Source organism: Vulpes vulpes, chromosome 15 (genome assembly GCF_048418805.1).
Source record: "Vulpes vulpes isolate BD-2025 chromosome 15, VulVul3, whole genome shotgun sequence".
Classification (NCBI taxonomy): domain Eukaryota; kingdom Metazoa; phylum Chordata; class Mammalia; order Carnivora; family Canidae; genus Vulpes; species Vulpes vulpes.
Window position 1 is genome coordinate 76330484 of NC_132794.1, and position 27883 is coordinate 76358366.

The window sequence follows — 27883 nt, forward strand, 5'->3', positions numbered from 1 at the left end:
AGGTGGCTGCTGGGGCGGGGCTGCGCGGCGGCGCGGGGGCTGCGGGAGCGCGGCAGGACGAGCAGTTCCCGGCGGGAGGCGCCGCCGCCATTGCCGCCGCGCTCGGGGCCACGGCGCCGGCCGAGCAGGGCTCCGGGCCGCCGGCACCATGGGCCAGTGCGGCATCACGTCCTCCAAGACCGTGCTGGTGTTCCTCAACCTCATCTTCTGGGTGAGCGCGGCCCGGGGCGCGGAGGCCTCGGCGGGCGGGGAGGCCGCGGCGGGCGGCGGGCGGGCTCCGGGCGAGGGTCCCGCGGGGGCGGGGCGCCGGCGGGCGGGGCTCCGGGGCTTTGGGCGGCCCCGCGCGGTCACTCGAGGTCGGCCCGGCGGGCTCTGCGGCGGAGGCTCCGCGCCCTGGGCCGCAACCGTGCGCTCGGGCCCCGGCCCCCGCCCCCGGCGCGGCCGCGTTTCCGTCCCCGTTTCCGTCTCCGTCCGCGTCTCCGACCCCGTCCCCGTCCCCGTCTCCGTCTCCGTCCTCAGGCTCCGGCCCCGTCCCCATCCCCGGTCCCGTCCGCGTCCCCGACCCCGTCCCGGTCCTCAGGCTTCGGCCTCGTCCCCATATCCGACCCCGTCCCCATCCCCATCCCAGTCCCCATCCCCCGTCCCGTCCCCGACCCCGTCCCCGTCCTCAGGCTCTGGCCCCGTCCCCGTTTCCATCTCCGTTCCCAACCCCGTCCCGGCCCCGTTTCCGTCCCCGTCCCTGTCCCCGCCGACGCCCCCGGGCTCAGGCTCCGCAGGCCGCGGGGCTGCCGGGCCCGGGGCACCGAACACGGCGGGTACCTACAGGGAAGCCTGTGTGCGCCGTGGCCGCCGGCGAGCGTGAGCCCAGTCGTGAGCCCGCCGAGCAGGGTCCGAGAGCAGGGCCCGCCTTCATCCGGGGGGCTCCGGGCGCTCTCGGGCAGCCCCCAGAAGCGGGGTGTCCGGGCATCTCGTTTGGGCGCAGCCCGGCCTCACCGGGCGCTTCAGGGAGGCCCGGCCCATCTGCACCCGCCCCACCTGCACCCGGGCCACCTGCACCTGCCGCACCTGCCCCACCTGCACCCACCCCCCAGATTCTGTTAAGCGTCTCTTCCCTCGCATCCTGTGACTGGGAAAACCTTGAGCGGTGCGGGAAGGTGCGCCCCTCAGCCGGTCTGCCTCGGGCCTAGACACCTGCCCCGCCAGTGCCTCCCTGCCTCTGTGCCCCTCCCTCACCTGCGCCCCCCCCCCCCCCCAATCGGGAAAGAAGCCCAGCCTTCTGTGCTTCCGCACCCGGTGTGGTCCTGAGAGCGCTGCTCACAGTCGCCTGCCATCGGGGGCTCCCGGAGTCACCTCCAGCTAGAGCAGCGCTTCTCACACCTTAGTGGGAGTCACAGACCCTTTTTTTTTTTTTTTTTTTTTTTTTTTTACTTTTTAAAAAGATTTTTCCAGGATCTTCAAATGAGAAACAGCTGTTAGGTAATAAGGTGCTTAGGCAGAGACTTGGCTTTGTACCCTGTACAGGTTCTTGGGATTTTTTTATGGGCGTAGCTATTTGATTTTGAAAAATAAATTATCAAGTGGATTCTAGGCTGTTCAGTCTCAGGGACTGGAATTGTCAATGAAACAAAATATTTAAAACTCAGGAACTAGGGACGCCTGGGTGGCTCAGGGGTTAACCCTCTGCCTTCAGCCCAGGGTGTCATCCCGGGTCCTGGGATCGAGTTCTGTGTCGGGCTCCGTGCAGGGAGCCTGTTTCTCCCTCTGCCTGTGTCTCTGCCTCTCTCTGTGTGTCTCTCAGGAATAAATAAATAAAATCTTAAAAAAAAAAAATACAGGGACTATTTTCTTTATTTAAATTTTGTGGGCGCCTGGGTCGCTCATTTGGTTAAGCATCCGACTCCTGATGTCAGCTCAGGTCATGATGTCCAGGGCCTGAGGTTGAGCCCTGCACCCTGGCTGACACTCTGGGGAATTTGCCTGGGAGTCTCTCTCTCTCCCTCTGCCCCTCCCTCCCTCCCACTTGCATGCACTTTCTCTTTCAAATAAACAAATCTTTAAAAATTAAAAAAATAATAATTAAATTGTCATTTACTCTAAAATATCACTTGGGGATCCCTGGGTGGCTCAGCGGTTTAGCGCCGCCTTCAGCCCAGGGCATGACCCTGGAGCCCTGGGATCATCAGGCTCCACATCAGGCTCCCTGCATGGAGCCTGCTTCTTCCTCTGCCTGTGTCTCTCATTAATAAATAAAATCTTAAAAAATAAATAAATAAAATATCGGTTAATTCTAAGTGATTGCTTGTGAATCTTTAGAAATGCTGTAAGTATATGTACTGCTGGTATTTCTGTGAAGAGATGTTAGATTGAACTTTAGTTGTGCTTTTTTGTGGTGGATTATTGCCAAGACTAAAGTCATACTGTGTAGTAAAAATACCCTTTTTCTAGGTTAGCAGAGTGGTAAAGCTTTTGTGCGATGTGAGAAGTTAAGCAATCGGGGGTGGGGGGGTGGGGTGGGAATGTGGCTTAGAGCAGGAACATAACTAATGAGGAAGCAGTTTGAGATGTGTCTCCCACTAAAGGATCAAAGGACAGACTTGGAATCTGACAATGCTGGTAACGATAACTAACGTTTGAGTGCTTCTGACACCAGGCAGTGTGCTAAGCACTTTACAGTGAGTGTCCTCACAGCAGCCCCATCTGGCAGCAGATCCTCTCCTGCATATTTTACAGATGAGGGCGTTGAGGTTTACTGAGCTGAAGTTGCACACCCAGGCTGTGGGAGCCTGCCTTCAAACCAGACCCCATGATGTGAGAGCAAAGTGTGATTTTAAAAGATTTGGAAGCAGAAGGGGACTCCTAGGCCAAGGTCGAGACACTATCTCTAAACCATACTAGTTCTACCCTTGGTTGGAGCCTGCACCATCATTTAAACTACACTGACTTGTCAGTTTAAAACATTAGGTCATTATGAGGAAGTACATACAACAGATGTTAACTTGTTCTGAGAATTTGTAATGCATTCTTCAGGGTTTGTTTTGTTTTGTTTTTAAAGATTGTATTCATGAGAGACAGAGAGGGGGGGCTGGCAGAGACACAGGCAGAGGGAGAAGCAGGCTTCCCGCAGGGAGCCCGACATGGGACTCAATCCCGGTATCCCAGAATCAGGCCCTGGGCTAGAGGCAGAAGCTCAGCCCTGAGCCACCCAGGCGTCCCCATTCTTCAGTTTTAATAAGTGTATTCTTATATAGCGGCCCCTCCTTCCTTTTAATGCCTTAACACACAGACACACAGGGAAGAATAAACATTCCCTGCAGAGAGCACATCCAGAGTTTACCTAGGTTCCCTTGGGCAACTTTGTGAAGACTTTATAGCTCTGTAGCACTGGTTCTTTACTATTAGATGGTATTGGCTGAATTGTGAATACTGGCCGACCGTGGATTAATTGCTTTGGCAAGTTCTTTAAACTATACCATTTAATATCTTGATAGTCCTGTTTTAGTTGGCAGTGTTCAATGAGCTGTTGAAAGAGCTATGTACCTGAAATACTTGGGCTTGGCATTAAATGACCTGACAGTCAAAGTTGTTAATGTTGACTTGGTCTGGATCCTTTGGGACAGTGCGGTGTAAGAAAGCTACCTATGGAAAGGCACAAACTAAAAGGGGGAGCAATCGTTTTTAAAATCCTGAAGGCTGGCTTGTTAGAACTAGAGAGTTCCTTACCAAATTCCAGCATGTTAGGGTTTGTAGCTTGCAAGATAATTTTGGACAAGGGAAGTCAGGTGTACAACTTGAATCTCTGTTTTTTGGAGTGGCATACCTTTAAATGTAAGCATATTAGTGCTAGACCATGACATTTTATGGAAGACAGGAGTGTTTGAGGTATATGGACAAAATGTTGAAGACTATTGGCGTAGTCATTAGCCTCTTCTCTAAACTGCACCTTTGTACCAAGGTCAAAAAGAATTAATTCAGTGGGTCGTTTGATCTGACCTCGTCTAAAACAAGCTTAAATCAGTATTTTTTAATTTTCAAGTTTTATTCTGGTAAATTAGTTGAGAATTTAGTCAAGTTCCATATAACACAAGTTGCCCTTTTTCTACCCTATAAGAAAAAGCCAATTGGCTAGTATCTATTTTGCTAATATGTGTCTTAGGCATTATAGGGACTGCAAGAGAAAACCTTGTCTATGCTTTAGAATTTGTAATGTGACCTATCTATTCAGACTTCTTTTTCATCTGTGTGAGAGGCAATAGTAACACTAACACGCCTCTGGAGTAGGAAGTACTACAGGAAGTCAGACACTTTTTAAATGCCTTTAGAAATAACTTCAGATTGTGGCACCTTCACTAATCATTCACTTATATAAAGTACCTATACATACAAATCATATTTGAAAGCCATATATAACCTTTAAGATTTATCTTTAAAGAAATTATTTTGATGTAGTACTTCCGAGTATATTATAATTAAGCAAAAGTGCTTTGTTAAATATAGCACAGATATCTGAGCATTTAATTTGTGCTTATGTTATTGATAAAATGATGGAAAAGACAGTAAAGGTGTTCTTACAGAACTTTCTAGTGGAGCAAGCAAAAATAAGCAAGAAAAATATCAGATACTGACGTGATTGTGTAGACAATTAAAACATGGTGATATCATAGAGTGAGTGAATGGCTGCCTCAGGTCTGCAAAGAAGGTGAAATGTAATCTGGACTTTAAGGAGGAGCTGATTTGGGGGTGATTTGATGGTGATGAGGGCGTCTAAGGCAGGGAACAGCCTGTAGGCCTAATGGCAAAAATATACTTGGTATATTCAAATTACCAAAAGAAGATTTAACTATACTTCTGTGCTTTTTTTTTTTTTTTTTTTTTTTTTTTTTTGTGAGAGAAAGAGCACAAGCAAGGAGAGTGGCAGATGGCAAGGGAGAAGGAGGCTTCCCGAGGCGCAGGGAGCCCGATGTGGGGCTGGATCCCAGGACCCTGGGATCGTGACCTGAGCCGAAGGCAGACGCCTGACCAAGTGAGCCACCCTGGTGCGCCTACCTTCATGCTTATGTTTTAAAAAAATTTTTACAATATTTCAAGGAAAACTTCTTGTCAGAAATCTCCTTATACATATTTTGTGTTTTCCAGCACATCGTACACATTTGGATTGGGGATATGATAACTTTTAAAACTGGAACTTTCCTCAGACGTCCTGGAATTAACTTCTCTGCTTCCTGTATTTCTATCCTCAAGAATGACTACTCTGACAAAGACTGTGTCATCAGAACACACCTTCAGCTAACAGTTTTGTTTTTTCCCATAATTGTTTTTCAGTTCACTAGGAGAAAAGCAAACTTTGTCAGTAAGCAAGTCATGGTACATAATAGGAGACCTATTTCTTCCCTTGTCTTTGGCAGTTAAAGACATTGAATGTTTCCAGTCTTACTTCATTTTCAGTCATCTGTCCACTGATAAGTGCCTTGTGGCTCTGAGTGATTGTTGGCTGAAAGGACTCAGCATTGGGATCTTGGAATCAGTCAGGTGACCAAATGCAGGAATGCTCTCTTTAGCTGGAATTTAAGAAATGGGTTGTTTATTAGCTTTTTAGAATGTTTATCATGTATTGAAATATTTTCATGTATTTTATTCCATAAGATCCAGTTCAAGTTAGGATTTTTGCAGAAAACATATTCCATAAAATTTATACTTACACCAGACAGGTCTACCTTAAAAATCATTCACTCGTAAATGCTTGTTGAATATCTATGCTTTACATGTTTCTGAGAAATACAAGAAGCAAAAGACATAGTCCCTTTCTCATAGTCCCTTTTCTCATAGTCCCTTTGTAGTCAGAGTAGGTTATAGGGATAGAGACCTTATAGGGATAGAAGGTCTCAGGGAAAAAAAAAAATGCATGTTTAAACTCCATGCTTCTCAGATGACCCTTGGAGCCTTACAATCTGAAAATAGCCAGTTTCCATGCTGCTAAAATAATCTGGCTCTGGCATTTGGTTCATCTCCAATTTCATTGCCACCCAAACTTTTGGGTCTTTCAACTGGTAGGTATAAATTGGATTAGGTGAATAAGTTTGTTAAACTAGATAAGTAATGGCATAAAAAACTAAATACAGAAAAAAATGAAAATAGGGCAGAATTGAGGAACATGACCTCTGGAATATCATCAAAGTAATAGTGGTGTAAAAGGATTAAAACATTTCTTCTTTAGGGAGAGTGACAATAATGCGGTGATGTAGATAATGATGGCAGAAGAGGCTTATTGTCAAAACTGCAAGCCTAAGCAGGAATTTTTTTTCTTTTTTTCTTTTGTCTCCTTGAAAGTTGATGTTGGGGGGTGGGGAGGGATAATGTGTACTGAAATAATCAGAATTATGTTAGATAATCAGAAAACATCTGAAGATGAGTCAAAGCCAGGTAGACCAGAGAAAAGTGATAAACGGGAGATTGGCAGAGATGCCTAAAGTATTTGGGGTGGAAGAGATGCCTATTTTATATTGGTGGTTAAGGACACATAGAGAAATTCATTCATGAGAAAACAACAAACTCTTGATTTCATATATAATTTTAAATATTTTACTTTTCTGATAATGCAATAATCTACTTGCTCTTTAAGAAGACACTAAAAAATATTTTAAGAAAACCAGCATCACCATAGTTCCACATGGAGAGACAAACAGTATTTTAGTGTGTTTTTTAAATGTATGTGATACATTTTCCCTTAGCACACAAGTATATTGCTAAATTGTGATTTAACAAAATATTATTTTTTAAAAGATTTTACATATTTATTTACTTATGAGAGACACAGAAAGACACAGGCAGAGAGAGAAGCAGGCTCCCTATGGGGAGCCCAATGTGGGACTCGATCCCAGGACCCCAGGAGACGCCCTGAGCCGAAGGCAGATGCTCAACTGCTGAGCCACCCAGGCGCCCCTTAACAAAATAGTTAAAAGCTATAATGCCAAATGTACTTCTGGATGCCAGGGTTTTTTCTTTTCCTTTTGTTTTTGCTATAATTCCATTACAGTATTATTATAACATTTTGATGAACATACTTTCCATACAAATCTTTGTTTCTGTCTGATTTATTTTTGTAAGGATAGATTCCTAGAAATGGAATTAAGAGATACGGAAGCATAAATACTGAGGATGGTATGTGTTGCCAGATTTCTTTACAAAAAGATTATTCTATATTGATCTCTGCTCCAAACTGACGGTTCTTTTCTCTTTACCTTCACACATCTTTGAATACAGCTTGGCTTGCCCTTTTTTTTTTTTTTTTTTTTAAGATTTTACTTATTTGAGAGAGAAAGTGAGAGGAGGGAGAGTGAGCGTGCAAGCGTGAGCTGGGGGAGGGGCAGAGGGAGCAGCAGACACCCCACTGAGCAGGGAGCCTGATGGGAGCTGAAACCCAAGACCTCAGGATCATGACCTGAGTCGGGGCAGAAAGCAGACCCTTAACCGAATGAGCCACCCAGCACCCTGCTTGGCCTTCTTACTGATTTGTTAGGTAGAAAATGATATTATTTTAAGAGCTTCAGAAAATCTTGGTAAGAGTAGATTTAGTTTCTCAAAGGATTTGGAATCTTTGGAATAGCCTTTATTTCCCTTGAAAGTTGATAAAGTGAATGAAATATACAGGCATTGGGCTTGGTAGAGGAGCGGTTGTGTTTAATGATATGAGGTATTAGTAAGAGTTGAAACAAAGCATATTTGGACTAGAGAATATTATGGTATGTAGAATGCTGAAAGATTTAAGGTGACTTTTAAGATGCTTGTAATGGCACAAAGGTGGAGTGTGGGGAAGCTTTGTGAAATGCATCGTGTAGAGTTACCAGTGGATTCCTTGCAGGAGAGAAGCGTGGTACATAAAAAACTAATATGAGTGAACAGGAAACTGAACTAAATGTTAAAAGATGTACATAATACATAAGATGGATTTCTGCTGGTATTTTTACCCTCTGCTTTCTTTTTGAAATCTGCTCTCACAGTGTCTGGAGTACACAGTAGTTTTCACCTTGCCTCTTGCGTGACTGTTTTTTTCTTCCAACATTCCAGTCACTTTTACTTTACTAATTCTTTGAGGTAAAAATTAGTCTGAAGGAGCAGTTCATGCAGGCAGATAAGAACTTGTCAAACGTTGTGATTTTATTTTATTATTTATTTATTAGAAGATTTTATTTTTTTATTCATGAGAGACAGAGAGACACACACACACACAGGCAGAGGGAGAAGCAGGCTCCATGCAGGGAGCCCGATGTGGGACTCGATCCCGGGTCTCTAGGATCAGGCCTTGGGTGGGAGGCAGGTGTTAAACCACTGGGCCACCCGGGCTGCCCAAACATGATTTTAGCTGAATGACCTCACGTGGTCCTCATCCTTACACTGTCTTGATTCTTGCCGGTTCTGGACAGAATTGATGACTGTCTTCTGTTCTTCTTTGCTTTATCTTCACCCAACTGTTCTATGGGATGCGTTCACCTTCACATTTCTAACTTTCCATATAGGTACACTTCTCACAGCAGCGCTCTTTTATTCCCTACTGATAACAAATCTGCTCAGTTTTTAATAGGGCCACATTCCCTCGTCAAGTTTCACTGTGGGTGATGTGCCCCCTTTCCTTTCATATTCCTTCTTCCTTAGGAAATTAAACAATTTAATAGTTTTGTGGATTTCAGCATTTCATCAGCCATTTCTTTCACAGAAGATTTGAAAAAATAGAAACAAAAACCACCCACCTATAGTTTTCTGTAATTTATAGTTTCTAAACTATAGAAAAAGCAATCTTATGTAAGATTGAAATGTTTTACTTTAAAAGAGACTTTACATTTGTGTGTGTGTAGTGGGAGGTAAAGGATAAAATGATACCGTACTTCTGGAACTCGCCTTCCGAAATTATATGGCAAGATAGCTTCATTTTTTAGAGAAGTAGCCTGGTGTGGAAAAGCACCAGCTCTCCCCAAATCCTAAAATTCTGTGGCTTAATTTAGGGCATGAGTTTTTTAAAAGATAAGGAACAATAGTTTTTACAAAGATGATTCTTCTGATAGTCTGAGCCCTCAGCCTTTTTCCTTTAACTCTCCCTCCATGTCTTTGTAAAAAGAACAAGTATTTTTAGTTCCCTGTCCTGGCACAAATCCTCCTCCTGGGTTTAGATTTTCTTCCGCAGTAACTAAAGCAGCGCAGTTGCTTCCAAGCTCCACATTCCATCTCCTGTTCTGCGGCACCTCGCCCTGCGCGGAGGCTTTGTTGGCCCAGCCCAGATCCTTTGATGGACCCAGGCCCGCCACGACCTCCAGAAGCGCGACCTCCAGAAGCGGAGCCTAACCCCACTCCCCGGTGTAAAGCCTTTCTGATAGCCGTAGTTCCTATATCAGACATCTGTGCGACGACCCCGCGTGCTCGTTGGGAATCACCTACAACTTCTCTGCTTACCATGCAGCTCTGCCTTTGTTTTTAGTACTGGTGGTGAGATGTCATTGAAGACGTTGCTTATTGTTTTTAGGTCTTCAGCTGTTGTTAAGACGCCTACTTTAGATTTCCAAAGAAACATGTCATTTCATAAGTGGTTTATTATGCAACTCAAGATATAAGCACTATATACAGATATCAAAAGAAAATTTTGAAGTCCTCAATTTAGGAAACAAGCCTCTGTTTATGACCAGTGTGATTTATATACTCACATACCAGCAGTCAGTGCAGTTTCTGCTTTGGTGTGTGCAGCTAATATACGTTGTTACCCACTATGTGTTCAAAATAGAGTTCTGTTATGTTCTCAGCTCTGCTGTGTGAATTGGATGTTGACTGGTTTGCAGCCTGGGAAGAGATACTGCTCTCAAGTCAATTAGAAAAAAAATAGGCAGCCTTACAGATGGCATCTCCTGCTAGCCTTCCATTGCATTTGTCACATGTCTGGTGGTATCTGCTGTTGGTTTGTTTTTCTGCTTCCTCAGTCTCACTTTCAGTTGAGTGCTTCAGTCTGGGTGAAGAGTGGCAGCCCTGGAAGCATTTCCCTTGGCTCATTCCCAGGCAACACCAATTGTGAGTCTCTTTAGGTGGAAAACTCATCATTTTGTATTTAAAATGCAAATACTGAGACGCTTGAGTGGCTCAGCGGTTGAACGTTGGACTTCCGGCTCAAGGCGTGATCCCTGAGATCCCGGATTGAGTCCCACATCAGGTTCCCCTTGAGGAGCCTGCTTCTCCCTCTGTGTCTCTGCCTCTCTCTCTCTGTCTCTCATGAATAAATAAATAAAATCTTTTAGATAGATAGATAGATAGATAGATAGATAGATAGATAGATAGATGCATGCAAGTACTTCAGTGCCTGTGCTTCAGATTGAATACATATCTCTTCCAGTTTTATCTTGTTTTCATTCAGATTTCTGTAGGCTAAAATTTCATTTATTAGAAGCTCAAAAATAGAATTTATTATTCTTATTATTTTTTAAGATTTTATTTATTCATGAGAGGCACAGAGAAAGAGGCAGAGACACAGGCAGAGGGAGAAGCAGGCTCCGTGCAGGGAGCCCGATCCGGGACTCGATCCCAGAACCCTGGGATCACACCTTGAGTGGAAGGCAGATGCTCAACCGCCGAGCCATCCAGGTGCCCCTGGAATTTATTTTAATTAAGCCTTTTAAGATATAAATATTGCCTTTTAGAGTAAGAAAGACTAAGAATCTAAAGAATAGAAAGGTGACTGATGAAGACAAACTGGACAAAATTTGATTTCCATTTAGAATTTTTTTGAATTGAGGACCGAAGGTATTTACTTTAGCAAGATATGTGTGTACGTACATGTGCTTGTTTATCACACATATATAGTCAAGAAAAAGTAGCATTGGGGCACGTGGGGTGGTTCAGTCAGTTGAGTACCCCACTCTTTTTTTTTTTTTTTTTTTTGAAGATTTTATTTATGTATATGACAGCACAAGCAGGCAAAGGGAGAGGGAGAAGCAGGCTCCTCCTCACCGAGCAAGGAGCCCTACACAGGGCTCAATCCCATGAGCTAAGCCGAAGACACACACTCAGCTGCCTGAGCCAAAGTATCCCACTCAATTTCGGCTCAGCTCATGACCTTGGGGTGGTGAAATTGAGCCCTGGGCCCTGCCCAGTGGGGAGTCCACTTGAGATTGCCTCCCCCTGCTCTTCTTCCCATGGCTTACAAGCACACAAGTGCTCTCAATCTCTCAGTAAATAAATAAATCTTAAAAAAAAAAAAGTATTTGCTAAGAATGTTACATGGTCTATGTACTTCTATAATTAATGCGCCCAAGCTATTAAGCTATTTTTCTTCTTTTCCCTTTCCTATGCTTACCTTCATCCCATACTAATATATGCCCTAATATGTCCATTAACTCTGAGAACTTTTGAAAAGGCGTGGTTACTGTAAGTGCAGCATTTATAAACTAAAAATCTATTCCAGATGTGATGGCTATCGGGTATTTAGTGAACCAGATTGAGTCGCCAAATCATGCTTGAATAGTGAACTAAAACTATAAACATTAGGCTAAAGAGAAAAAAATAAAAACTAAAGCTTATGATAGAAATGGGAGGTGTGATTTCAAGGGAAAGAATGAGATAAATTGTATCAATAAATTTTGATTGATTGCACAAAACACCTAAAATGGTGTTTAAAGGGTGGTAAAGGGCTAAAAGACAGAAGGTCAGAATTTGTGCCCTGAAAGTATGCTGAGACACGCATAGTTATGACATTGTGTGTGTCTGTGTGTAGGAGACATATGTAAGTTGTGACAGTTGTAATGAATGCCCTGTTAGAGAGCCAGGTGATGTGTGAGTGGATAAAAGGCACCTGATCCAATCTGAAAAGGTCAAGAATCTGAATCTTAGTGGGCAACAAGGAGTCCTCAGGCCCATGTAGAGTGGGCATTCCAAAGAGCAAAGCAGAGAGGCATAAAGTGAGGGAATATGTGGTACATTTGGGCATAACAGTTTTCTCTTAGGGTTATGAAGGGTAATGGGGTCAGGTGAGGAGCAGGGGGCAGCAGCTTGTTCAGCAGGGGCCTTATTTGCCTCGTCCTGATTTTTAAAAAGCTCCTGTCCTGATCTGGTTTGCCTAAACTAAATGGGTCCCATAGACTAAAGAAATCAACAGTGTTTGGGTTGAAAGAGTTCATGCTATTTCTAATATTACTGTGGAGGCTGTTTTCTAGTTTGGAGGTGTAATCATTCTTTTCCTGAGGAAGTCTCAAAGTGCTCTACAAATGATAACTCATTACGCCAAATGTTTTAACACTTAGCTTCACACTGCTTTTGATCATTCACATGTAAGCAAATGGCATTAGGCTGTCAGCATTGAGCAGGTACACAGTGGCGGCAAAATGATGGCAGAGGAGGGAGAGTACATGTGAAACTCGGACGCTCGAGAGTGGTGTCTGGAGCAGCACTGAATGAGGCAGATCTCAGTTCCATGACTTTCTGGATTCACTTTCCCTTTGGGTGCTCTCAAACCTTGTTATTCAGAGTTTAGTCCAAGAACCAGCAGCATCAGCATCACCTGGGAATTTGGAAATGGGGAGTCTCGGGTCCCAGCGCCAGACCTCCTGAATGAGAGTCTGCAGTTTAATAAGATCCTCAGGTGACTGCTGTTCACCGTAGAGTTTGAAAAGTACCATTCTAAGCAATAACTAATGGTTTGTGAAGCTCTTTAATTAACTGAGCCTTCTAGCTTTATTATTTCAGTCTTAGTTAGGATAGTAAGTTTTTGGAAAGTAGGTATCAAGGTTACTAGCTATTATATTTTCTTTTTCCAAGTGGATGGATAAAGGTTAGAAATGCACATTCTGGAGTCGGATTGTCTGGATTCAAATCCTGGCTCTGCCACTTGTACATGGTTTCTTCGTTCGTTGAGGGCAACTGCAGTGAGCAAAGGTAGAGCCCACCACCCCACTGGTCCGTGACAGACCTGTAATTGAGTTACAAATAAGCCTTTGTTGTGTGTTTGGGGGCAGGAGAGTTCATTTTTGTCAGTATTACTGGATTCATGGTCTTCTTGATCTTAACCGATGCACCAATTACTGAAAAGAAGGCGTAGCATTTGGGAAACTTTTCAACTTCAGTAGAAAAAAACGTTCTAATGAATAATAGACTTTTCAGCTTCACTGTAAAAAAAAGTATATAAATAGATTTTAAAGTGATGGCAAATCTGATTAAATTATAACATGCTAAGAAATAGTAGGAACATTTTGCTAACGGAGCTTAAAGATTTTTACCAGTGCTCTGATCTTGTTTTCTGCAGGGGGCAGCTGGCATTTTATGTTATGTGGGAGCCTATGTCTTTATCACTTACGATGACTATGACCACTTCTTTGAAGATGTGTATACTCTCATTCCTGCTGTAGTGATCATAGCTGTAGGAGCCTTGCTTTTCATTATTGGCCTAATTGGCTGCTGTGCCACAATCCGAGAAAGCCGCTGTGGACTTGCCACGGTAAGTTACCACTTCACCAGCTGCATGTGTCACTGTAGTATATGGGAATATTTCATTTGTAACTGGCTTGAATAGAGCATGAAACACCGTAGGCTCTTTGCCTCTTAAGATTGAAACAAAATTAGCACTTCTCTGCAATCTAGCAGTTATCTCAGGTAACTGTTTTTATATCAAGATAATATTTAGAGCAGTTTTTAAAATTTGTATTTAATTTTGACACTATTTTCTTCCTTACAGTTTGTCATCATCCTACTCTTGGTTTTTGTCACAGAAGTTGTTGTTGTGGTTTTGGGATACGTGTACAGAGCAAAGGTATGTTGTCTACTGTAATTCACAGGTTTTAAAATTAATTAATTTCATTTGATTAATTTACACAATTTTGATTAATTTTAATTAATTTAATCAATTAATTTTAATTAATTAAAATTGTGTAATTCACAGGTTTAAGTATTTCAAGTAAAATAAATAGAACAAATTCATTTTATCAGAGTAAACATTTTCTTTTGCTTTTCTTCAGTTTAGTCACTGCTTTAAAAATCTAAAGTAAGTTAGAAGTTGCACAGAGAAGGGATGCCGGGGTGGCTCAGCAGTTGAGCATCCGCCCTCAGCTCAGGGCGTGATCTTGGAGCCCCAGGATCAAGTCCCATATCGGGCTCCCTACATGGAGCCTACTTCCCCTATCTCTGCCTCTCTCTGCGTCTCTCATGAATAAATAAATAAAATCTAAAAAAAAAAAAAATTGCACAGAGTACAGATTGATAGTTGCCATTCATGGGAGATTGGGTGAAATGGATGAAGGGAATCAAAAAGTACAAACGTCCATTTATAAAGTAAGTAAATCATGGGGATATAATGTACAGCATGGCAACTTAAGTTAGTATTACTATAATGCATATTTGAAAGTTGCTAAGAGAGTAGATCTTAAAAGTTCTCTCATCACCATAAAATTATATAATTATATGTGGTGAAGGAATCAGACTTACTGTGGTGATTATTTTCCATATAAAAAGTTTGAACCACACTGAAACTAATATAGAATGTTAGATGTCAGTTTTACCTCAAAAAAATGCATTTAGTAAACATAAGTCCAGTTTTCTAGCTTAATAAAGAGAACATACCAAAGAACTGGGTTTTTGTTTTCTGTTTAAGAATACTGCAACATTTCAGGCTCTTCTTTCTGAACACTTCTTTCCACCAAACGTACCCATGTAGGCATCTGAGATTGTGTTTAATGTGGATTTTGATCTCAGTAAGTCTGCTGAAAGTTTGATTATTTTTTTTTTAAGATTTTATTTATTCATAGAGATGCAGAGAGAGAGAGAGTAGCAGACACACAGGCAGAGGGAGAAGCAGGCTCCATGCAGAGAGCCTGACGTGGGACTCGATCCAGGGTCTCCAGGATCATGCCCTAGGCTGCAGGCAGCGCTAAACCGCTGCACCACCGGGGCTGCCCTGATTATTTCAGTTTTTATGTATTTTTCTACTACAGTAATTTTTTTCTACAATGTATTCTGCACTGTGTCAGTTGGGATCTTATGAGAAGTACATGCAAAGATGCAATTCAATGTACATGGATTCTGTTAGAGCAAAGGCCTATGAGAGAACATGGAGAAGGAACCAGGACTGGCTGAGAGCTAGCAGGCCTAATGCAAGTGTAATCCCCAGTACTTGTTAGTGTAATTATGTAGTTAATTAAATATTGACTAAGTCCATGAAAAATATGAGTACATGAAAAAAAGAAAATTGAATGATTTGAAAAGACTTGGTAAAAACAAGTAGTTACTAAAACATTTCTGATCAAATCAGATATGGGTATGATCACTATAAAAGTTTAGGGGAAATTTATTAACATTTAGTAGAATTCCACACTTTGATTGTGTTATGTCTCTGCAGTTTCAAGAAACCCAAACCCATTGAAGTCATTGTCAGTGTATTAAGGATGTGATTTGTGCAGAACAAATGATAAAGAGCTCTAGTCAGTGGATCCTCTGCAAAGATAAGATAGGCTTACATCTTAAGATTGGTGTGAAATACCTATTTCTGTGGTTCAAGCTAAATGAAAATGTTTACTTTTTTAGAAGTCTGTGATTTTTATGGACTTTCTCAGTTAACCAAACAACCACTACTGATCACGGGAGGCTTCTCCATTTTTAAATCCAGTATAAGTGCATTTATGGCTCATTTTTACATGTGGGGTAATAATGAAAAACACAAGATGTCCTTTGGATTAGAGATAGTATATGAAAGTCAATTTGGGTCATGGTTAGGTCTTTTCGTTCCACAAATATTTGTTAGGAATAGTTTTAGAACTTTGTCAAAATCATAGATGGCCTACTTGGATTTCAAACTATATTTGACAAAAATATTTATATATAGGTACCCATAAATATATACACCCAGCTCACCTAGTTGACCTTTGAACAACACAGGGTTTTTTGTTGTTGTTGTTTTTGTTTGTTTGTCTATTTGTTTTTTTAAACACAGGGGTTTTGTATGTACAAGTTAACATGGGACATAAATCTCTGGACCCCAAAGGGTAGAGATCAGCCCGAGGGGTTTCCTACTGGCACATATATTCTCTATGTAAGACATGCTAGAGAATATTCAGCTATCCCCTTTATTACATTAAAGCTGTCTGCTGAAAGAAGGATTTGTTTTAAAATTTGATTCATCCAGGCCCACGTCTAACCCCAGACTTTTTCATGTGGTTGATTTGTTCATGCAGAATTTCCAGCTAACCCTTAACTAAACTTTGTAGGCACACCCTAGTGACTGTTCCACAGGGGGGAGACGTTACAGCCCTTTGTAAAATTCTTCTGGAGCTTCAATTAGAGGCTGTTGTAATATCTGATCACAACTCACTTTCCTCATTTGAGGCAAGATAATAGAAACATTCCAAGAGCAAGTAATTTCTGGACAAGATGGTCCCGTTCCCCCCCACCCCCCCCCCCGCCTCCATCCCCCTTGATGGATTCTGCTACAATGTATATTTTAAAGATTGAACCTGGGACTCTGAATTCCTTAAGGGCCAGGCCATCATCTTTGACTGCCCAGCAGTGGCGAGGTGCCTGGCATAAGTGGATTGATTGAATGAAAAAAAAATATTACATAGCAAGACTTCTAGTCTCATTTAATATAGCAAAGTGTACTATTCTAATTTGTACGTATTTAGCTTTCTTTAAATTACCTCAGAATGAGCTCCAGATGAATTGTTGGTCAGCTGAGAAGTTCAGATTTCCTCAGCTTATAAATTCCCTATATGGAAGGGTGACATAAGATTTCTGATTTCTGTTTTAGAACTAAATTGAGGGCTTCATTTTCCTTTGCCCTTTGGGAAAAAAATGGCTTGGTTCTGGACATAGAAAAAGATGGTTATGAGTTGAGATCCTGCCTTCTGTGCCTATCTTGAGGAGTGAGAGGTCCTGCCAACTTGAACACCAAGGCAGCTGTTGCCAGCCACCCCTGCTTGCCCCTCTTTCCTCTTTCTTCGTCACTTCCTTTTCTTTTACCTATTTTGCCTGTTTTTGCTTTCCACCTACAGTGCCACCTAAGGTTAAACAGACCTACCTTAATTAATTGGGGTATAACTTTAGAGCTATGATAAAAACATAATAGAGGTATTCTTTCTGTAACTTAGAGTTTTAAATCAAAGGCATAATATGCCAATTTAATATTCAAACCACTGATACATAAGGTACCAGGCAAAGATGCCCCAAAAAGGAATGCATTGGATTATGCCCCTACGGGTTATCCGCTTTATCACATAACTGGTATAATTACTAAGTGGGCCTAATCATCTTAGAAGGGTAAGGAGAATCTTAACACAAGCATATTTTACTAAATGACACTTTCTTGCCACGGTAGTGATTGGCAGCAATACGTTAGAAAGGATTTATTTCCTGTCTTTCCATTCACACAACATGGAACTGCACTTTTTTCATAAAGTGCCACTTAAACAGACTGATTTTTTTTTTTTAACCTGCTGATTACTTCTGCATATTTGGCCAAATCTCAACATTGAATTAAAAACTGGAAAGCATGTTGGTATTTGTTCCAAAAGTTGAAGTGGGGGGGGGGGGGTAAATTATTTTTGCCTCTGTTGGAACAGAAAGTGAGTAGGTCCAACCCACTAAAAGTTTACTTGAAACGGAAGGCAGTTCATTTATAATTTAGGATATGTGTCTCAGGGTTCAGCTGCGTTCTCCTTCTTAAACAGGTTGTTAATCTTCCATCTTGCACACAGTCTTCTTTGAATGCTTTTAATCTGTCTGAATTTTCAGCTGAATATCCATAGAGGTAGGAAGGATTCACAGAGATGTCTGGCAACTTGCCATACATGTCACTTAGGTATTTTAGCTGAAGTCTTGACAAATATTAATTTTACCAGTATTTTTAAGGAACCAAATTCTTTGTTTTGATTCAGGTGGAAAATGAGGTCGATCGCAGCATTCAGAAAGTGTATAAGACCTACAATGGAACCAACCCTGATGCTGCTAGCCGGGCTATTGATTATGTACAGAGACAGGTGAGGTCTCTTGAGGCTGATTTGTTTTTGAGAGCCAATTACTTTTGGGTCCACCTTAAACTAGCTGCTGTTACTAGATAAATTAGACCATCTATTCTCATAGCCATGGTTATCTTCATGATGTCTAATATTTTTACCTTCACACTTTTTTTTTTTTCCACTGTCACCTAATCAAAGCCAGATAAGAAGCATTTGACTTTTTACCAAATGATTAGTGAGAAAGGTGATAATGAAAGACAGGTATGATCACAGGGAAATGTGGGAGCCTTGAGGGACTTCAGAGGAGGTAAGAGGTTTTTTTCATTTACCTTTAGAAAGTGAGACCAGAAAAGATAACAGACAAAACTATAAAAAAAAAAAAAAAAAAAGAAAAGAAAAAGAAAAAAGGACAATTTGAAATACATGAAGGTAGAGAGAATAGTATAGTACCCATAAACTACCCCCAAATTGACAATTTTTTGTCAATCATATTTCACCCTTTACCCGATGTATCTTTTGCTTGATTACATTAAAGCAAATCTCAGACATTTCAGAGAAAGTATTTGAAGCACGTTGTCATTGGAAATAATATTTAACTCAGAACCAGGTATTTACCATGTAAGATATGAAGATTTTTCTTAGCTATAAATTACCCTTGTGGGTAATATGCTTTTCATGTGGAGATTCTAAAATTACTTGTCATATGTGGCTATAAATAACCACATAGTCAGAATTTAAAATTTAAAAAAAAAAAAAGAATTTAAAATTCAATTCCTTAGTCATCCCAGCCACATTGTAAGTGTTCAGTAGCCTCAGGTGGCTAGTGGCTAATATGTTGAATATGCAGACACAGAACATTTCTGTCATTGCAGAAAGTTTTATTGGACCTCACTGGTCTAGAGTAGCTGAAAGCTCTGCAGTGCACAGAACTCTAAGGTTCCACACAGGAATATGTGTCTTATGAGGACTGATATTTCTCTTTTCTTCCCCACTAGCTGCATTGTTGTGGAATTCACAACTATTCAGACTGGGAAAATACAGACTGGTTCAAAGAAACCAAAAACCAGAGTGTCCCTCTTAGCTGCTGCAGAGAGACCGCCAGCAGCTGTAATGGCAGCCTGGCCCACCCCTCCAACCTTTATGCCGAGGTAAGTGTGATTTCTTGGCCAAGACTTACTCTAGCTTGGTAACCTGTTTTTCTCTGTGATTTGTTTTTACCTAGATCTTCTTTTCTGTACTCTTTGACCTGTCTTTAATGCTCTTCTAGGTTGTTGTAAATTCTTTTTAAATGTATTGTCTTTCCCTCTGTGTTTATTTTCATTTCTGCCACTGAGCAGTAATACTTGACCTTGCAGCTTTCACTTTTAAATGACTTCTAATGAGAATAACTGTGTTTCAGGGATGTGAGGCTCTAGTTGTAAAGAAGCTACAGGAAATCATGATGCATGTTATCTGGGCAGCGCTGGCATTTGCAGCTATTCAGGTAAGCGCAGCTAACCAAGGAGTTGTCATCAGAGTCTGCTGATTCACTGATGTCAGCTGTGCATGGTTTTCATCATTAAGTACACTTAAAACTTTGTGTATATAGATAGATAATTTGGGAGTGATTGAGAACCAGCCACCAGTTACCAACACCTGTAATTTCCTGTCTCTAGACCTAGACCCAAGATGGTTCCAAGAAACCACAGATCTGTATTTGAGGGAACTCTGCTCTATTTTCTTGATTAGTGAGTTCAAAATGCATACTGTTGTCCTAGTGTATTCTTGGGAGGTATTTTAGTAGAAGCTCTCAAAATTTTAAAAATTGTACTGCTTTATTTCACTTTGGAAATGGAAAGCTTTATTTCAGTCTTCTTGTACTCTTTCTTCTGGTTCTCATTTTTCTGTCCTCAAGGGTTTTATATGTCCATATATGTTAATCAAGAACTGATCCTACAACACTAGGTTCTTAAACTGATAAGAGCAGTTTCATTGCTTTACAGAAAAGATCGAGTGAAAACTGAGGTTCTAGTCTCTTCTGTATTTGTGGACTTAGTTTTTCCAGACTGACAGCCATCAAGGAATCACTTGGCACATCTGCAGGTGAACCATGCCATTACTGGTAGCTGAGGGGACTTGTTTTCCCAACTCCTACCAGTGAAAAAAGTCTTTTTCCCATCTAGTAATGGCATGTGCAGAGTAGCTGGTGACTGTTTAATTACTTCTCACTTTACCTACTCCTCCTTCCCTCTCCCACCTTATCCCACCCATGCACCCTCATCCTTATCCCTCACCTGAAAATAAGAAAGATAACTATTTTTTCGCTCAGTACAACTACCTACAGTGCTAGTTTCTCAGGCATATACAATATATCTTAGGGATTATCTTAAACTCAGAATAGCCAATTGTTTGAAATGATTGAGAAGCCTTTGCATCAGATCTAGTTCTCAGAGTGTTCTTTTGGTGGTTCTTGAAATATGCTTCAGGCCTAGAGAACCTATTTTAAGAAAGTGTAAGTAGCTTTTAAGTGTTAGATAAAAACCAATATAATTGCTAGTTTAAGTGTAAGTTGCTTGTATTGCCTACTCTCTGTATATTTGAACAAAAGCTAGTCTATTTAATAGGAAATGCCTTTCAAAATGGCAAAGAGGTGATTGTTGACTTTGCTGGTTTTCAAACAGCCCTGAAATGATTCATTAAAAAGCCTAGCTCTTTATTTGCTATGGTCTCTGCCCTTCTAAGCATTTACTTTGTGGCTCAACATGGCAGTAGTATGATGACCAGAAGGCATGTATTTCATATCATTTCATATCTTGATTGTCTCTGCAAATACATTTATGTAGCTAAATAATGAATAGCTGAATAAAATAATGAAACATGAAGAAGGTCTCTTTTCCAAGGTGAAATCGTGGTATGTGCATTCTTAATGATTTTATTTGTGTTAATAAATCACGTACTAGCATGCAGCAAAAAAGCTTTGAAACTGTAAGGTGCTTATGATCATGAAATACACAGCATGTATAAAGAAGACTGATGAAAATCATTACTTTAGCTATGTCCTTCATCTAGTTACACTTATTAACCAGGCAGATATTGCTTCGTTAAATATATTTTCGGGGGGGGGGAGGGGGCTAATAAATATTTTAATTATTCTCTTAAGTATGCCTTCTCATATGCATTTTATGCTTAAATCACCCTGATTTAGGTAATGGCTGATAAAGATTTGACGTGTTCAGTTTAGCAAAACTAAGTCGAAGATTCAGAGCTTTCACAGACTCAAAACCTAGTGGCTTTGAAAATTTGAAAACTTTGGTTTTAAGGGGAAAAAACATACATTTGTAATAATGAAAGAATTTCCCTAACATGTTTTTTTTTTTTTAAAGAGTACCTGTAAATGTTCTGAACTTTTGATACTCAAAATCTGATTTAAATTGATGCCCTGGGTGTGGAAAACCTGACCAAAGGCAAAAACAACACAAACATCAGTGATCTCTAGTGCTTGTATGCCCATCCTGATAGAGAAAGTGAGAGCTAAAGGACACTTGGAGAGTCTGTTGTCCTTGTTTCCCTTGTTTTAAAGGCCATGAAAATGAGGAGGGGGGGGGGGTGTGGAGCAAGGATAGTATGACTAATGACCATCAGTGAAGCTTGAATCCTGGCCCATTGTACTCTGCCTCCAATTACAAAGTGAAGAATTAAGGTTCTCAAAAGATTAAATTCCTCAATTCTGCTATGAAACCTGACAGTTAATTTCCACTTCAGCTTAAGAAAATACACAGTGTAGGGGATCCCTGGGTGGCGCAGCGGTTTGGCGCCTGCCTTTGGCCCAGGGCGCGATCCTGGAGACCCGGGATTGAATCCCACGTCGGGCTCCCGGTGCATGGAGCCTGCTTCTCCCTCTGCCTGTGTCTCTGCCTCTCTCTCTCTCTCTCTGTATGACTATCATAAAAAAAAAAAAAAAAGAAAATACACAGTGTAATTGCATTGAAATATCATTGGTACTTTCCTCCAGGTTCTAAAGTGAGGAAGCTCTAATAGCTGGTTTTAAATAATGCTCAGGGCACCTGTCTTGCTCAGTCAGAAGAGCATGGGACTCTTAGTCTTGGAAGTTGTGTGTTTGAGCCCCATGTTGGGTATAGAGATTTCTTAAATAAAGAAAACTTTAAAAAAAAAATAATGGTTGAAAGATGACTTTTGGTGGTGGTGTATCTGTTTGGTGGTGTAACTGTTTGAAGCATGGTCTTTTTTTAATTTGAGTGTGATTTGTGGTACTGTTACGTTACATTTTGTTGAAGTTCCAAGACATACAGTGAGTTTAGGAAGAAATTTTCTCATAAACTTAATTTACCAATAGAAGGCTCTAGTTCACACGTTAACAGTCTGTAGGCCCTTTGGGCCAAAGCTATTCCACTGCCTCTTATTGTGTTAGCCACACTGATTTAATATTATCTGTGACTGCTTTTGTGTTATAGTGGCAGAGTTGTGTGTGTGTGTGACAGAGACTGATTTTATTTTGTCTGTTGGTTCACAAAGCCTAAAACATTTACTGTTTTCCCTTTAAGAAAACATTTGTTGACCCTTGTCCTAGTCTAGTTAAATGATCTAGGTTTGAGTAGGACCAAAATAATGAAGAAAATCCTGAAAAATACTAGTTAATTCTTAAAACAGGTTTTTTCTTTTTTTAAGATTATTTATTCATGAGAGACAGACATAGACAGGGGGAGAAGCAGGCTCCCTGCGGGGATCCCGATGGGGAACTCAATCCCAGGATCCTGGGATCACGACATGAGCCAAAGGCAGACGCTCAACCACTGAGCCGCCCAGGCATTCTGCAACAGCATTTTTTAATATAAGAGAGATTTTTAAAATGTTGCTACACTCCTTATTTTGTTTTAGGTAATCTCCACACCCAACATGGGCCTCTGTCCTACGACCTCAATATCAAGTCTCATGCTCCACCAAATGAGCCAGCCAGGCACTCCTTATTAGCTTTTTAAAATCAGCAAGATTTTTGACTTCTTTGAGCATAGCCAGCCTCTTAAATTAAGAAATGATCAATTAGGAATTTTATATCTAAAAGATATGGTCATAATAATGGATAAAAATGTAGGTTTTGATTTGGCAATCTCTTAAATATCTGCTGTAAGGCTTTCTGCAAAGTATGGGGAAATGGGAATTGTCTTTGGAGTCTCATGAAGTTGGCGTGTCCTCAAGATGCAATGATCAAGAGCAGACTGTCACAGAGGATTGTTTCCCAGGGCCAGGCTGCTTTTTTTCTGGTCTGTCAAGTGAAAGAGGTTGAGCCTGCTACTTTCTTCCTGCTGTTTCTTGATTGCCAGTTATTCATTAAAATGAGTTAAAATACATAAGTAACACTTTAGATTGAGCCCCCAGATAGTTAAAATCTAGTGGGTTGATTCTGACATACATTTAAAGAAATATTTCAAGTAATTCTTCATTAAAAATTTAAACCAAGGCTTGGGAAGCTAATTCTTTTTTTTTTTTTTTTTTTTTTTTAATTTTATTTATTTATGATAGTCATACAGAGAGAAAGAGAGAGAGGCAGAGACACAGGCAGAGGGAGAAGCAGGCTCCATGCGCCGGGAGCCCGACGTGGGATTCGATCCCGGGTCTCCAGGATCGCGCCCTGGGCCAAAGGCAGGCGCCAAACCGCTGCGCCACCCAGGGATCCCGGGAAGCTAATTCTTGAATGGCTAGGTTTTGTTTTGTTTTGTTTTGTTTTGTTTTTAATTTAGAGGAAATTAATCTTTTTTATTTTTAAAGATTTTATTTATTCAGAGAGAGAGAGAGAGAGACACAGGCAGAGGGAGAAGCAGGCTCCATGCAGGGAGCGCGACGGTGGGACTCGATTCCGGGTCTCCAGGATCACGCCCTGGGCTGCAGGTGGTGCTAAACCACTGCGCCACCAGGGCTGCCCGAGGAAATTAATCTTAATTGTTAACTTTTTATAAGTTTTACCCATTTGATAGAATTTTTTTCAGATGATATAAATTTAGTGAAATGTAAGTCTCCCTGTCAGTCTTATGCTAGTTCTTGAGTCCCATTCCATCTCCCTTTAAGTAGCAACCACTGTTACCAGGTTTCTGTATATCCTTCCAAAAGTAGTTTTGTTTAGGTACCACGTAAATATTTTTTATGTAAATGAAAGCTTATGGTATGTAATTTTCTACCTTGCTTTTTTAAAAGATTGAGTTAATTGTATATTCACATGCTTTTTTTTTTTTATTAAGTAAACTCTGCCTCCAACATGAGATGCAAATTCATGACCCCAAGGAGAAGAGTGGCACATTCCACCAGCTGAGCCAGCTAGGCACCCCAATTCACCTGCAGTTTAAGAAGTAATACCATCAGAGTCCTTGTATGCTTTGTCCAGTTTCCCTCAGTGGTAATATTTTGCAAAACTATAGTGTATCACAACCAGGGTATTGGCACTGATACAATCCACCAATTTTATGCAGATTTTTCATTTCTGTTTGTATTTGGTTCTGTATAGTTTTATGACCTGGTAGGTTCCTATATCCACCACCACAGTCAAGATACTGAACAATTTTAACACCGTAAGGATTCCACTTAGTACCCTTTTGTTACTAACTGCATCCACCTCCATCCTGTGCCACCTCCTCCCATACCCTAGCAACTACTAATCTGTTCTCCATTTCTAAGTTTTGTCATTTCAATGTATTATATAAATGGAACCTTATGGTATGTAACCTTTGGTTCCTTCTTATGTCTTACTATGGCTGCATAGTGTTCCATTTGGGGGGGGGGCATGCTTTATAATTTAATCTACATTAATGGGCACTTATATAAGTCTTGCTATTACAGAAATGCAAGTAGCGGATGTCCTCTGTATGCATGTGCAAAGTCTATAGCAAAACTTTGTAGCTACAAAGTTGAGTCCATTGTATAAGTGGCTTTTTGATAGGTACTTCACTTCCACATTTTTCTCAGAAAACAGTGTTTCCAGTTTGCAGTTCCAAAACCTTGTATAACAATACCTCTTTTCCCATAATACCCACTACGTAGTATATTCTAGAACATTTTAATCCTTGGCAGTTTTTTAAATCACCATTTGCCTCTCTATTTAGCAATTATTTTTTGTAGTTGCTTGCTGTTATATTTAGACTAAGTGCAGATTAGTTCTCATGACTTGAGTATTGCAGGGAAAATTTTTATTGCAAGAAATAACTCTGGAGCTAAGATATTTCCAGTTGTTGGAAAATTTTAGTAATCAGTGAAAATTCAGTATAGCAGAGCTTTGGAAGCAGACCTGTAGTACTGTACTAGTGATAAAGTTTGGACTCTAAGAAGTCAATGTGTAGAGCTTAATGCTCGTAAACAGACTCATTCCCAAGCATGAGTAGGGTTTTATCAAGCTTATTTAGTTGTTTTAAAATCAGTACAAGTTGACATCATTGAAATAAAAGTCAGGAAAAGAAATGATGCTTATTTCAGACCCCATTTGAGAATGCTGGCTCCTTCAATAGAAGTTAACCAACTGAAAGGAATGTGAGGGAAGTGGAATGGGAAAGAGGTTTTTTCACCCCCCCCCCCCCTAGAAAATTGGTAATTTCTGAGCTTAGCATTTTCATTGCTCAATTTAACATTGCTTGGGAACATAATTGTGTTTGATTTTATAGCTATTCTGAGAATGTTTTGATGATGTAGTGAATGGAAATGTATTTCTTTAGGAATTAGATAGTAAACATGTCTAGAACTGGCTAAAGATATTTACTAAATTTTAACAATTTCCACTTTTAAAATGTCTCAAGGTGCTTTATGCTATTACTGCGCTCAGCAGATATTGATACAATGAAACCAGCAAGCATGAATGTCAGCAGCAAGTACATATATCAATGGGTAGAATATGGGCTAATTAAGGGCAGAAATTGGAGTGTGTGACTTCTGTACCACGGAGACTTCAGATTGAGGGCATCCTTATCTCTGTGTTGTGTCTCATTAGTTACCCTCCACTTCAGACTGAGAGAGCTGAGAGCTCGATGATTATGGATCCGGCACATTTTGTTGAAATTGATGGACCCCATATGCACAGAAACTGAGACCTTTCACTGCCGGTGAAAAGTTAGAACAGCAATTAACTTACTCTTATTTAGCTCTTTGGTTACTATTTATATTTTGTAAGAAGTCAGGTCAAAAATCCTAGAATCATTTTCTCCTTAATCCAGTTTAATCCTCTTGCTTATTCAAAATAACATCGCATGACTTTATTACAATTCCAGTTTGCTGCCACAGAATGATTAGGGCTTATTAAAATAAAATAATGAAAGAAGAGTGACCTTTAAAAAGTAATATGTCTGTAATACCACAGAGCCAAATCTGGATTTCAAAAATAGTAAATAATTATGAAAGAAATAAAAACCTTCAAACCAATTTCTTGGCATCAAGATTAGTTTTCCACCATAGGGCTTTTGGGCTGTTTATTTACTGAATTTTGTGGATTGTTAATAAAGCCTGTGTCCTCAGGTCCAGATGCCTGAAAAGACCACCAGTAAGTTTCCTTAATACATGTAGTCTTCGTCATTCCACTCCCTAGACCCTTGCTGTCCGGATGGTAGCCACTGGCCAGTCACGTGTGTCCCAATTAATTTAAATAAAATAAAAAACATAATCCCTCAGTTGCACTAGCTACATTTCAGGTGCTCAGTAGCCCCATGTGGCTAGTGACTACCAAGTCTGTAAGCTCAGATACAGAATGTTTCCATCATTGTAGAAAGCTCTTTTTTTTAGAGCACTGTCAATTGAGAACGGGATTGAGAATGGGGATGGCAGGAGGAGAACCTTGCGTTTCTGCTCTTCACATATTGTTCTTAGGTGTGAGGCAGGGAAACTAAAAGTTGGTTTCTAAAAAGATAATGTACATATTAGAAATTGCTTCTGTTCCTGTCGTCACTGCTTTTTTGATGTTTAGAGATTGCTGAACTTGGAAGCAGTTCCGTTGCCAACCACGAAATGTACACCGTGCTCTGAGAGGGTCTTCAGCCTCCTTTTTCCCCGTTTTCTTCCCACAGCTGCTGGGCATGTTATGTGCATGCATCGTACTGTGCAGAAGGAGTAGAGATCCTGCTTATGAGCTCCTCATCACCGGTGGAACGTACGCATAGGAGAAGACGCAAGCCTCAGCTTTTTAGTCGTGTTCTGATTTGGAAGGTGAATTGAGCAGGTCTACTCTATTGGCGGCCTGAGTTTATCTAGTTAAAGCACACGGGTGTTGGACAAAGCAGCTTGGCTCTTCATGTGCCCACCTACTTCCCTGCCCACCTAGGAGTTTCTTTTCCTCTGTTCTAGCTGACTCTCCGTGTTCCTAAGTTCTTAAGTATGGCAGTTTATGTTCTAATTTCAGAACCATTTGCAGGTTGCATAGTGTGGGAGAATCAAAAGAGGGCCTAGGCCTGCTTCTGTTAGGTCCCTGCAGTAACGGGCCTGCTGCCGGAGTATCTCTGGGCCCTTCCAGTCTGCATGGTGGAGAACTCTGGGCCAAAGGTGCTTGCGGGGAGAGGGAGGAAACCAGCTGCAGTGAAAGTTAACACCAGACGGTGCCCCTCGTCAGTGTCCTTTAAAAAAAAAACATATACTGTAGTTCAGTAAGATAGCAACTGTATAAAATTGCTAAAATAGATTTTAGAATCATTCAGTGTGTCTCTTGGTTCATCTTCAAAATCAGACTGATCTTTGAAACTAGCAGTTTTTAATCAAAGCTGGCTTTATAGGAGGAGTATAATGTATGCACTACTGTTTTAAAACAATTAGTGTGTGTGTGTGTTTTTGTATGATTGAGCCCATTCATCGTAAGTCTAAACTCGTTAGCATTAATGTACCCATGTAGACTAGCAAAGTAGTATGTAGATGTGATCTCAGTTGTAAATAGAAAAATCTAATTCAATAAACTCTGTATCACCCCTGAA

At 40.9% G+C, this 27883-nt stretch overlaps 1 protein-coding gene across 7 annotated transcripts; it reads left to right on the top strand.

The window, feature by feature from the left end:
- The first annotated feature begins 7 nt into the window (after positions 1–7).
- TSPAN3 (tetraspanin 3) lies at positions 8–27883 on the top strand. Of its 7 annotated transcripts, XM_072739179.1 has the most exons (10): positions 80–211; positions 4893–5033; positions 5134–5526; positions 7107–7155; positions 13265–13456; positions 13694–13768; positions 17880–17981; positions 18956–19108; positions 19360–19443; positions 26990–27883. In XM_072739179.1, the coding sequence occupies exons 4-10, from the start codon at positions 7153–7155 to the stop codon at positions 27080–27082; spliced, it is 702 nt and encodes a 233-aa protein (XP_072595280.1). In that variant the 5' UTR covers positions 80–211; positions 4893–5033; positions 5134–5526; positions 7107–7152; the 3' UTR covers positions 27083–27883. The 7 variants fall into 7 exon arrangements, with proteins under 7 accessions (XP_072595279.1, XP_072595281.1, XP_072595276.1 ...); XM_072739175.1 differs by lacking the exon at positions 7107–7155 and having other exon boundaries at positions 42–211; positions 4889–5033; positions 5134–5361; XM_072739174.1 differs by lacking the exon at positions 7107–7155 and having other exon boundaries at positions 50–211; positions 5134–5361.

What these genes read in the sequence shown, in the direction of transcription:
- TSPAN3 (XM_072739175.1), top strand. Translation starts at nt 5,161, where the DNA reads ATGATAACTTTTAAAACTGGAACTTTCCTCAGACGTCCTGGAATTAAC. An exon ending in GCCGCTGTGGACTTGCCACG is followed by an intron (nt 13,457 to 13,693) that starts GTAAGTTACCAC and finishes TCTTCCTTACAG; the next exon opens with TTTGTCATCATCCTACTCTT. An exon ending in CCTCCAACCTTTATGCCGAG is followed by an intron (nt 19,109 to 19,359) that starts GTAAGTGTGATT and finishes ACTGTGTTTCAG; the next exon opens with GGATGTGAGGCTCTAGTTGT.